Below are 12,759 nucleotides of genomic sequence, written 5' to 3'. Positions count from 1 at the left end.
AACACGCAAGATCTGTGCTATTTTCCAGGTTCTAGCCTCTCCCTCGGTTTACTCTAGGATCAGGTCAAAGAGGGTGGTACTTACAAGGAACTTAAAAGTGATCTACTAAAGATGCTGTATTAACATGTATCTAAGTTTGTGGTAAATACAGATGAATAAAATGTAGACATTTTTTTGCCATCCCTAAAAACTGGCAAATCAGATGCTTGAATATTTTGTACAGTAAAATATAATGGGAATACTAGAATCGTTACTGACCATTTTTTAATTTCACCTTACTGATTTTCAAGATTGCTGATTTGTTTTAGTTTTGTTTTGTTGTGTTTCCATAAAGTTGCTTCTGGTAAATTTTGGCCATTTCTCACCAGCTAAGATTCATAAAACCAGTGGGCATATTCTATTTTCTCAAATTATTTTAAAGACCTCCATTAACTCGTCATATTCATTAACTTGTGCTTTTGACAAATACAGATTTGTAAAAACAAAGAGCTGATTTTGTATTGACCAAAATGCTTAAATTTTGAATGCAATAAGAAAGAGAAGAGTAACACCTGAATAGATTAAGTATCTGGAGCGTCTCTAAGAAAGAAAAGAAAAATTGATCTGGAAATTCGATGATGAATGGCTTGAACTCTGATATGTCTTCATGTATCAGTGCTTTCCAGGGAATCAGTTCTTTAGGACTGAGAGCATAGCTACACTTCCTCAGCTGCTGCACCCCTTCATAAAACCACACAAATATCCCTGTGAATCTGAATCATAACTAAAACATAATCTAACCAATAAAATGGCAACTCACCAGATCTCAACATACAATTAACCTAAACAGGAGGTATTCTCCACAAGTTTCCTATTGAAAACATTTTAACTCACAGTTAAGATATTAAGCTTTTCCTTTACTAAATCTTTAAAAGTCTGGCTTTCTTTCATCCCTTCCTCCACCAAAAAAGATCAAGAATAATAATTTAAAAGAACATCATATGACAGATCTTGGATATTGTCTTTAAACCAATGCTATGTGAATTTAATTTTTTTTTCTACAAAGCTCTAAAAAGATGTCCCTATATCTTCACATGTATGTACTTAAAATACATTTCTACATTTATATAATACACTTTCCAACACCCTGTACATGCATAACTATTCATAAAGTGCAATTTGAAAAAAAATTTAAACTTATACTTTGGAACTTGGATGACATAAATGGAAAAGATGTAATATCAAAGTTATTAATATTCATATACAACTCAACTATACAAGTCCTGATTAAAAGATTCATTTTTGATCAACATGCTACCTCTGAATATGTTTAAAATACACCAAAAAATAGTATAGAAGACATTTCCGTATTTAAAACAACAAGGATATCAATCATCAGTAGTTCATTTGTGCTGTTACACAAATGTACCCATCTTAAGTGTTTTAGACATAGAAAAAAATCACAACAAACAAAAAAATGCAACCAAAGTTAAAGGTCAAAGTTTATCCATATGCAAATTCTTATGCATCTCTTTGGGCTTTCTTATTAGCAAACAGATTACCATTAAGCACTTAAAATGAAAATAAACATAAATTCCTAGGATAACAAAATAATAGTAAAAGGTGGGCATGCCAATGTTTTAAAAACGTAATCGAGCTTGAGATTTTTAATCTTGTGGGTTTTTGGATGTTGATCTTTGGGGTTTTGTTTCCCCCCCTTTTGCCACAAGGTTGATTCATGAATGAAATCCCACGTTAATATCCTATTTTCTCTCACTTACATGTATGCTGGAGAAAGTGGTGTTGACCTGGATGTTTTAAGCACAGGAACTGGGAATTTCCAGATAGCAGGAGAGCTGGTTTTCCATTTCAATGGCATGTTGTCACCACGGTACTACAATAACAGTAAACAGCGTTTCCATAACAGACTACCAACTAGGACTTCCATTCCACAGTGTACTGACACAGCAGTGGCTGCCGCAGAGAACAAACGAATGCATTCTGCCAGTTCCCTTAACCCAATGCTTCCAATCTGTAAAATAGGGCTGCAAGGTACCTCCTTTAAATTCTCCTGTCCCCTAAAGCAAAATGATGATTCTGTCGTTCTAACTCAACAATAGTGCCACCTCGTTAGGAAAGCGTTTTACTGCACTGTGCATACCACACAATGCAGCTTTATTTAATAAAAGCAGCTGGGATTTTAATTTTCTTAAGCTTGCAATACCATTGTTCTACCTTAACAGGGATACTGCCGCACTGTACTATATTCTGTACCTATTAACCTGATTTCTGACCAATAGTAGCAGGAAAAAAAATAGAGGGTTTCATATGAAAATGAAACAACATACCTACTCAGAATACACTTGTCATCCTCTGAACATTCTTCTTTTGAGCTGCAACAATACAAATGGGATATAAACCTCAGCATAGCCTTAGGCCACAGCTAATAGAGATCAGTGACTAAATTCAGCAGCCTGCTTTCCTCCTGTGCAAGCTCTGGTCACACAATACAAGAATGCCATTATGGGAAAAGCCCGATTAAAGAATGCCAGTCCCTCTGTGTTCCAGTTAGAAGCAAGCAAAATGTAAGAACGAATATAAACTGCTGCAGAACTCTGTACGCTCTTCTAGTAGCTTCTGATTCAAGTTGCTCTCCTTTCCCTATTCTTATTTCCAAGCCTCGATGAGCAAAACCTCATACATTTACAACATGCAGTGGAAACACGAAAATCACTCTGTCTTCTGCAGCAGAGAAGTACAGAGTAGCAAGCTCTTAATAGCAGTCCTCCCAGGGATGCTATCAACAATCTAATTCAAATGCTGCCCTCCCCTTCTCCTCTCTCCCTTTCCCCTCCCATTCACCCCCTCACTCCTCTCCCGCCCCCAACAGCTCACAAATTGTCCAGAGGAAAGACCAATGCTGCTAGCCAAGCAGGTGTCCAGCAGGGACCACTCCAAAGCTCAGTGTAGGGTCAGGTAACCTCTAGGGCTTAGTGACTGACAAGGAGATTTAAAAATCGAGCTACTGTCAAAGTCAGCTTGAGGTATTTCAAGGAAGCAATGACAAATAAAGGGTTCATCTGAACTGTTTTCAAATACTGCCAGGAAAAAAAAAAAAAAAAAAAGCCTGAAAGTGACTGGGTTTTTGAAATTTCTGTTTAAAGCATCAAACTAACACATTTTATAAGTGGTTCAAAAAAGTGATAATAGGCTAATCTAGTAAGTTGTTGAACTCTATATTTACAGGTTGAAGAATTTAATTTGACTTCTAAAGCAGGGCAAATATCTATCTTCCTAGCACCTTTCTCCTTCTCCTGAAAAACAAAATTATCCATCTTCAACACAAGCTTAGTAAAGGCAAACTGCCATTGGCACAAAAACCACTCCCTTAAAAGAAAAGAAAAGAAAAAAAAAAGCTTCACTGCTGTGACAAAGGGCTCATCTTGACCTTCAAGTTTCTATCCAACAATAAACTTGTACTTCCAACTTAAAGAGTTGGCTGTCAAATCCTCTTTCCAAATGATTCCTAGTGTTTACAAGATTGTGGTTTACTTCCTCATTTGTATTTAAAGAGGCCACATGGATGCTTCTTTCCTAAGGAACTACTTTTGAAAATTCCAAAATATATCACTTAATAGACCATAAATCCAGCATGAAATCAGTGAAGGTCATCACAACTACCCTCCTTTAAGGTACAGATCAATATTCAGGCTAAAAGAAAAATATTGTTTTCCTATGAAATACAAATATGCATGTTTGTGTATGTGTGTGTGCAAAGAAAGAGAGAGCAAGGAAGCTTATTTTGAGACAGTGACTGGTAATGTATGAACTTTATTAAATATTTACAATATGTCAGCCATCACTGTCTCCCAAATAATTTTTATCCAATCTATCATAAGCTTACACCCCCAAGCCCAGTGAAGCTCCTTAAATAGTTAAATTATATGTCCAACTCATTTTAATACCCATATACAAAACTGCCTCAGAAATTGCCAAGGAATCGGACAGATGAGTACCAATACCTTTGTGGCTTAAATATATCTAAAAAGTCACAAAAGAATCTACCATAAATACAAATAAATCATAGCTCATATTTTACATTAGAAGGCTTTGTGTTAGTAATCTTTAATAGTCATGTGATAAATGGACTCCTGGTGTGGCAATGTAGGATAAGTACTTGACTATTAACCAAAAGGCTGGTGGTTCAAACGCACCAGTCACTCCTTGGAAACCCTACACAGGATTGCTGTGAGTCAGAACTGAAACGATGGCACGTAACAACATAGAGCAAAAAGGACACAGGAGCAATTAGCAGTGACAACTTGTTAGAACTCCAAAGACAGAAACACACATACATGCATCAAATTCAGAATGTCCCATTCCAGAGAAAGTTTCAAACAACTTTTAAACACTGAAGCATTCTTAAGCATTTAAAAATACAACACAACAGAAAGAAGACTTAAAGACCTAACCACTTTCCAGCTTAGGAAAGTACTGTGAGCCAGTAATTGCAAGAGGGACTTCCCTTTTTGAGAACAAAGACCCTGAAACCTGGGGAGAGAAAAAAAAAAAAAAAGGTGACTTGTTTTTAGCCATTTATCTGTCAACAAAGACTACTCAAAATTTATGAGTGGAAATAGGGTTAAAGATAAAGTTTTCCCAATTTCCAACAGGCCAATCCCTACTCATAGTGTTCTGTAGGTACTGTAGGATACGCACTGGACGGCGTACCACAAGGTTAGCAGTTCAAGCCCACCTCGGAAACCCTATATAGGGTCACTATAAGTTGGAACTGACTCGACAGCATTCAACAACAACTCTTCCACACTTTAATGCAAAGGTTCTCAAGTTATTCTTCTTTGAATAACCAACTGATTTAAGGGAAAACAAACACAACACCAAAACCAACATATTCTTTGTCTAAGGCGTAGTGGTTACGAATTGGGCTGCGAACCTTAAGGTCAGCAGTTCAAAACTACCAGCTGTTCTGCAGGAGAAAAATGAAGCTTTCTGCTCCTGTAAAGATTTACAGCCTCGGAAACCCTGTACAGGATCGCTATGAGTCGGAACTGACTCCACGGAACATAACAACAACAATAATCACTTTAGGCTCAAACGATATCAACCAATACCACTAAATCTTCTGTATCAATTTTCAGTCTCAATTTCTTATACTTAATATTGAGTTCTAGTTTTTGAGACACACCAATAATTTTAATATTCGTTCGAAGTGAAAAGAAATAAAATTGCTTTCCTCCACCCCATCCTCAACACTCTAAAGGATTCAACCCCCTAAAGGCACTATATCGGAGGATGAACATTTATTTATTTTCAGTTCTTAACTTTTGCTTTAGTAAGTTGCTAAGGATCATGAACAAACAACTAATGTGACAAAGAATTCTTAAATGCTCTATTAAGTAGAACATGTTCTTGTTGCTAGGTATCAATCCATTTAGACTCACAATGGTCCCATGTGATAGAATAGAATTGCCCCACAGGATTTTCTATGGGCTAATGTAAAGGACTGCAAAGTTGGCTTGAACCCCAAGGTTGGTGGTTCAAACTCACCAGCTGCTCCTTGGAAACCCTAAATAGGGTTGTTATGGGTTGGAACTGACTTGACGGCACTTAACAACAATCTTTATGGCATGCAAATTTGTGAAGCAGCCCATATTTTTTTGGAGTCCTGGTGCAGTGCTGTCGGATAAGCACTGGACCACAAGGTTAGTTTGAACCAGAAGGTCAGCAGTTCAAACACATCAGCCGCTCCTCGGAAACCCTATACATGGTCATTATGATTTGGAACTGACTCAACGGCAGTCAACAACAACAACAATCTTTATGAGTTTATGATAAAGGAGCTCTGGTAGCATAGTGGGTTGCGAGTTGGGCTGTTAACTGCAAGATCAACAATTCGAATCTACCAGCCACTCGTTGGTAGAAAGATGAGGCTTTCTGCTCCTGTAAAGATTTACAGTCTTGGAAACCCTGTATATACTGTATATACTGTATCCCTCTAGTCAGAACCGACTCCATGGCACATACATAACCACCACCAACAACAACCTTTATGGCAAGGAGCCCCTGGTAGTGGAAGGTCTGCAGTTTGAATCCACCAGCCCCTCCATGGTAGAAAGATGAGACTTTCTGTCTCCATAAGATTTACAGCTTCAGACATCCTATTATTGCTGTTGTTGTTAAGTGCTGTCATGTCAGTTCCAACCTATAGCAACCCTGTATAGTGTTTACAAGGAGTGATTGATGAGCTTAAAACACTGACCTGGTGGTTCAAACTGACTTTGCAGTCCAGTGCATTTACCCACAGCGCCACACCCTATACAGGGTCTCTACTAGTTGGAACTGACTCAACAGAACACATCAGCAGATTACTAGGTCTCTCCCATGGAGCCACTGGGTGGGTTTGAACTGACAATCTTTAAGTCACCGTCAAGTGCTTAACAATTGCACCCCCAGGGCTCCTTAAGTAGAGAAATGTGGTCCATAGACATACTTTACACCATCAATTGGCTTAACCAGCTTCTTCACAAATCGTTTACAAATAAACTTTAGCCAGTTAAAATCACCCTAATTACAAATTGTTGCTGCATGCCAGCGAGTCAGTTCCAACTCATGTCAACCCTATGTAGAGTTTCTGAGGCTTTAAATCTTCATGGGAGCAGAATGCCTCATATTTCTCCAGTGGAGCTACTGGTAGGCCCAAACCGTGGTTTGCAGTCCAGTGCTTATCATATGGAGCCACTGCACTCAAATTAATCAGATTTTCCTACCCTGGCAGAGACTCTATTAGCAAGTGTAGAACCTAACTACCATTACATACCTGAACTTACAAGTTTTGACCTACAAAATGAAAGGAGAAAAATGATTAGACATGTATTTTAGATATAATTCTATGCAGGCTCCATGTCCCACTACTTAAATATGTACACTGGTAATTGTCAAAAACTCTGTCTCAGATTATAGGAAACACTGATTTCATTTATAGAGCACTAGGTTTCCATTATGGACAACTATATAAAGTAGGATAGAAAGACAATATACACAAAAGCTCCTCAAAGCATTTTTATGAACTTTAATGACTCATTAATGTTTAATGAATACACGTTAATGAAATATCTATAAAATGAATATTTCACAGCTGTAATAAACAAAGGCAATGATAGGACTTGGCCAAGGTCACAGAAGAGTCCCTCGTAAGTGAATCTTACTGCACAGAATTCCCCAACTCCCAACAGAGAACGAGATTTTTAGAACCTCTCAAGCTCTTAGAAATCATTCTGTTCAGTATCCTCATTGTATAGATGAAAAAAACTGAACCCTAGAGAAGTTAACTTGCTCAATGAAACACTGCCAGTAAGCACCAGAACTGGAACCTGAAACCAAGTCTCCACTACCTGGCCCAGTAGTTCTTCTCTAGAACCCCACTGTCCCTCCTCTGAATGAGAATGTTCCATAAAGTTCATGTTTTGATATGAAGTCTCAATGTATTTGCAAGGAACAAAGACTACAGAGAAATATTAACTTCTCCAATTATATGCACACTCATAACTAGAAGAGAGAGCAAATACCAAAAATGTGTAAGTATACTGAAAGAATCATTTCCTAAATCTTTAATCCAGAAGGTGTTTTAAACAATCAAGGAGAAAAACAACACTAAATCACTGTGTGGGGAGAAAATTGAAATATGCAGATAATGTCTGATATTTTTCTCAGTGTAAATGCCCCTTAATAACTTTGTAGTAGAAATTAATCTGCTGACCGCTAATTTCTTACGAGCTCTGGTAGAGTAATGGTTACCAATCGGGCTGCAAACCTTAAGGTCAGCAGTTGGAAAGTACCAGCTGCTCCGCAGGAGAAAGATGAGGCTTTCTGCTCCCGTAAAGATTTACAGCCTTGGAAACCCTGTACAGGGTCGCTACGAGTCGAAACCGACTCCACGGCACATAAGCACCACTACTTCGCTAAATAGACTGTTAACATGTTGTATATCAAATCCCGATGTATTTTTCGGTTACGCCCTAACAACTGATGTACCATTTTCTTGCAAGTCTTTGTTAATCCTATAATGGTGGTGGTTATGACCTGTTGAGTTGATTCTGACTCACAGGGACCTTATATAACGTTTCCGAAGCTGTAAATCTTTACAGGAGCAGAAAGCCTTATCTTTCACCTGCGGAGCAGCTGGTGGTCTCAAACTGCTGACCTTTCAGTTAGCGTCCAACTCATAACTCGCTACACTATCAGGGCTCCTTAATCCTATGGTTGTTGTTGTGTTGTTACGTGCCATGGAATCAGTTCTGACTCATAGAGACCCTGTATAGGATTTCGGAGAAGTGCCCGGTGGTTTTGAACCACAGACCTTGCAGTGTTTATCCTATAGCACCACACCAGGACTCCCTTAATCCTATGGTTGTCGTTGTTGTTAAGTGACATTGAGTCGGTTCTGACTCATACCTGTATAGGGTTTTGGAGGAGTGGCTGGTGGATTTAAACGCTGACCTTGCTGTCCAAACTGACTTTGCAGTCCAGCGCGTTAATCCACAGCACCACACTAGTACTCCCAATCCTATGGTAGGTAGCTGTGGTGAACGCTATTAGACTTTAGCTCATGCCTATGATTGTTGTTGTTGTTGTTAAGTGCCGTCGAGTCGATTCCGACCCACAGCGACCCTGGATAGGGTTTCCAAGGAACAGCTGGTGAGCTTGAACCACTGACGTTGCAGTTCAAACGACTTTGCAGTCTGACGCATTAGCCCACAGTGCCACCCCAGGATTCCTGTTGTTGTTGTTGTTATGTGCCATGGAGTCGGTTCTGACTCATAGCGACCAACTCATAGCGACCCTGTACAGGGTTTCTGAGGCTGTAAAACTTTACGGGAGCAGAAAGCTTCATCTTTCTCCCGCGGAACAGCTGGTAGTTTTCAAACCGCTGACCTTGCGGTTCACAGCCCGATTCGTAACCACTACGCTACCAGAGCTCCTTCCCAGGACTCCTAGGTAGAGTTAAAGTCTAACAGCAGCATTTGTGGGTATTGTGTAATCTTCTCTTCAGTTTCGATAGTGTCTCTTCAATCTAATCTGGAATATGCATGTTATTCATGTTGCTCCATCAAGGCAGTAACATCATGCCAAATTGTGTGTTCTGTTTATGTTCTACCAATCAGTAAAAGTACTTGGATGCTAACCAAGTAGGACTATTAAACCCTTTAAAACACACACAGAAAATGAACTTCCAGATGGCAGAGTAAAATTCTTAATACATTAAGGGCTTCTAATTATAAGAAATAGAACTGTACATATTTATGAATACACATCCACATATAACCTTTCTTTGTTTCAGAAAATTGAATATCAAATGCATTCAAAAATTCTTACTAGCGATTCATATATATAGCCTTGCTAAGATCAAAATGGAAAAAATCCCAGATGTTTTTTAAAGACTTCTACATTGGAAAGCCATCACTTCATCTTTTATAAGCACTTTCTCAAATGTCAATTTCCATAACAGAACTGTATGGATCCTTATAGTCCCCACAAAGGACTTATGAAGTCACAGATTACTGTAACTATGATTACATCTTGAGTTCCTAGAATATTTATCTCCATCACAATAGAAACAAGAAGAAAGATAAAATTGCTGTGCGGGTACATATTCATGTATGTGTGTATGTATAATGGGCTTCAAAAAGGTTATGGAGAAATGGAATGAAAAGATAATAAAAAATTTCCACAAACTTTTTGAAGTCCCATTATGCATAAATAATGTGAAGGGTAGCACTCTTCTTGTCTTTTAGCATTGTCGTCAAATAGGAAGTTTAAAGATGGGCGTGACACTGTGGGATAATGCTTTGGACCACAAGGTCGGCGGTTCAAATTCTTCAGCCACTGCTCAGAAACCCTATATAGGATGGCTATGAATTGAAACCAACGTGATGGCTCTTAATAACAACAAAGATGGGTAGAACAGCAAGATTGGGTATGTGAGTAAGGCAGGAACAACTAGGTAAGGGGATTAGAAGAAGAAATGGTTGCTGTTGCTGCTGTTATTGGGCCAAGGAAAGGAAAAACCTGCCTGCAAGGAAAAGTCAGAATAGTAGCAATTCCTGACATGATTATGGCACCTTTCATATTAAAGCTCTGAGGAAGAAGGTTATGGGGCTAAGATAGCAGGGCTGTTGTTGTTAAGTGCCTTGGAATCAGTTCTGATTCATGTGGTTGTTGTTGTTAGGCGCCATCAAGTCAGTACCAACTCATAGTGACGCTATGCACAACAGAACTGCCTGGTCCTGCGCCAACCTCATAATTGCTGCCACGCTTGAGCCCATTGATGCTGCCACTTTGCCAATCCATCTCGCTGGGGTCTTCCTCTTTTTCTCTGACCCTCCACCTTACCAAACATGATCTCTTTCTCCAGTGACTGGTCCCTCGTAGAGACCCTGTAAAGGGTTTCCAAGGCTTTTAAATTTTTCACAGGAGCAGAAAGCCTCATCTTTCTCTCACAGAGCAGCTTATGGGTTCAAACTTTGACCTTGTGGCTCAAAGTCCAGTGTTTATGGTATGGAGCCACTGCGCTCCCCAAGATAGCAGGGCTGGGAGGGTAAAAATAGAGAGGACAAAAAAGAGAACAGGAAAAATCCAGGTGCTGGGGAAACAATGATCCACAGATTCTGAATATTTTTACTCTTACAACAATTGGAAAAAGAAATAATACTTAATGGGAAATTCAAAAGTTCTTGCCCTTCCTTCCTTTTGCTTTTTGGTGATATCTGCCTTCTTCATAGATTTTGGGGAGTGGAAGGAGGGACAACTCTTGAATGTTTCATTCATATATCATTCCCATATTCATATACCCACGTAGACCTACTGTGGAGGCAATGCAGCTATCAGATCTAGAAAATTAATCAATTCTTAAGTATTTCCATTTATTTGAAATTTCTATAAACTCCAAGCCAGTGTTTGTGTATACTAAGGGAGGTGGGGGAAATCAGTTCTTTAAAAATGTATACCATTGACATACCTGGTTTACATTGTTGTTGTTGTTGTTAGGTGCCATCAAGTTGATACCGACTCATAGCGACCCTATGCACAACAGAACGAAACACTGCCTGGTCTTGCACCAACCTCACAATTGTTGCTACGCTTGAGTCCACTGCTGATGCCACCTTGCCAATCCATCTCATTGGGGGGGGGGTCTTCCTCTTATTTTCAGACTCTCCACTTTACCAAACATGATAGTAATATAATGGAAGGAAAAGCTTTTACATTACCATTTAAAAATTATTTGAAAACAGCAATATAGTGAGATAGTTTATCACCATCAAACAGGGATAATATATCCAATGCCCCAATAAGAAGCTATACTATTACTGCACCCTGTGTTGCAGGCATGCTGCTTGCTCCACCTGAGTTGCCCTCTGACATCCCCTTACAATGTCAATCCAACTTAGCTTCTCTTTTCATTTTGTCCCAATAGGACTTTGACATAGTTCCTTTATGGCATTGATCCCATGATCTGTAATATCAATTTTCCAAATGCACTATAAATACCTTGTGGGCTAAAACACACACACCTAACACAGCACCATTCCTGGCATATTAGAAAGTATTTAATAAGGATTTGCTGAGTGAATTTAAAGACAATTGTACAAACACAAAACGCACTGCCATTGAGTTGATTCTGACTCGTAAGTACAAGAGTGATTAACTAAACCAGTCTTACTGAAGTTAGGATATATCCTAGAAGTTTAAATAAATATTGTTACTGAATCTGCTATTGCTAAAAGTAGAGTTCATGTAAGAAGAATATTTATTTACCTGTTAGTTTAATAATAATTTTAGGCTTTGAAGTCCTTGAAATGAAAAAATATATAAACATTATCTTGTTAAAAATAAGTATATGTTGAAGAAAATTACCCTGAATACACCCTTTCTTAAATAAAAGAAATGTGTTACTTGTATTGATGAAGGATTATGCTAATGAAAATAATCCCTGCTCTCAACTCTCTCTCTCAAATAAAGATAATTTATGTATCAGCAACTTATCTCCTTAACTTCCCTTGAGAAAATAAAATAGCCAACGAATTGTTAGATATTCTGATTTGCCTGTACATAAAATCTGCATTTAAAAAAATCCACGTGTGTCAAGTCAATCCCAACTCATAAGGACTCTATAGGACAGAGTAGAGCTGCCCTATAGGGTTTCCTGGTATAGTGCTGGAGGATAAGCTCTGGAATACAAGGCTGGTTTAAACTGCAAGGTTAGTGGCTCAAATTCACCAGCTGCAACTTGGATACCCTATAGAGAGGGCCGCTATGATTTGGAACCAACTGAACAGCAAGTAACAACAATAGCAACAACAACATAGGTTTTCTAAAATTTTCAAAAATTGTAAATATTTAAGAACGCAAACTACCACATCTTTCTCTCACAGAGCAGCTACAAACCTACCTAAATAAAACGTCCCTTAAATTGCATGGTGTAGACTAAACCAAAACTTAAAATCATGGCCTTACTGACAAAAAAATTATGTTCATATAAACCTTTTGACATAGTTTCACTACTTTGTATTAATTCTGGAAGCATCAAATATAGACGCTTTGTTGTTGTTGTTAGGTGCCATCTAGTCGGTACCGACTCATAGTGACCCTATGCACATCAGAACAAAACACTGCCCTGTCCTGGGCCAACCTCGCAATTGTTGCCATGCTTGAGCCCATTGATGCTGCTACTTTGCCAATCCATCTCGCTGGGGGTCTTCCTCT

The 12,759-nt window shown here is 38.6% G+C and overlaps 1 protein-coding gene across 4 annotated transcripts in view; it reads right to left on the bottom strand.

Annotated features, from left to right (window-relative positions):
• LOC102832689 (kelch-like protein 13-like) overlaps positions 1–12,759 on the bottom strand; it is a 262,216-nt gene that overhangs the window by 88,113 nt on the left and 161,344 nt on the right. The window contains exon 1 of one of the 4 annotated variants that reach the window (XM_006872115.1): positions 2,328–2,580. The exons of 2 other annotated variants lie outside the window; for them this stretch is intronic. In XM_006872115.1, the coding sequence (XP_006872177.1) occupies positions 2,328–2,407 (80 nt within the window). In that variant the 5' untranslated portion in view covers positions 2,408–2,580. Of the gene's footprint in view, positions 1–1,760; positions 1,859–2,327; positions 2,581–12,759 lie in introns of those variants that run through there. One more of the 4 variants, XM_006872114.1, reaches the window with a different exon arrangement.

Source organism: Chrysochloris asiatica, unplaced genomic scaffold, assembly GCF_000296735.1.
Source record: "Chrysochloris asiatica unplaced genomic scaffold, ChrAsi1.0 scaffold00183, whole genome shotgun sequence".
Lineage (NCBI taxonomy): Eukaryota > Metazoa > Chordata > Mammalia > Afrosoricida > Chrysochloridae > Chrysochloris > Chrysochloris asiatica.
This window is presented reverse-complemented; position numbering and strand designations above follow the sequence as displayed.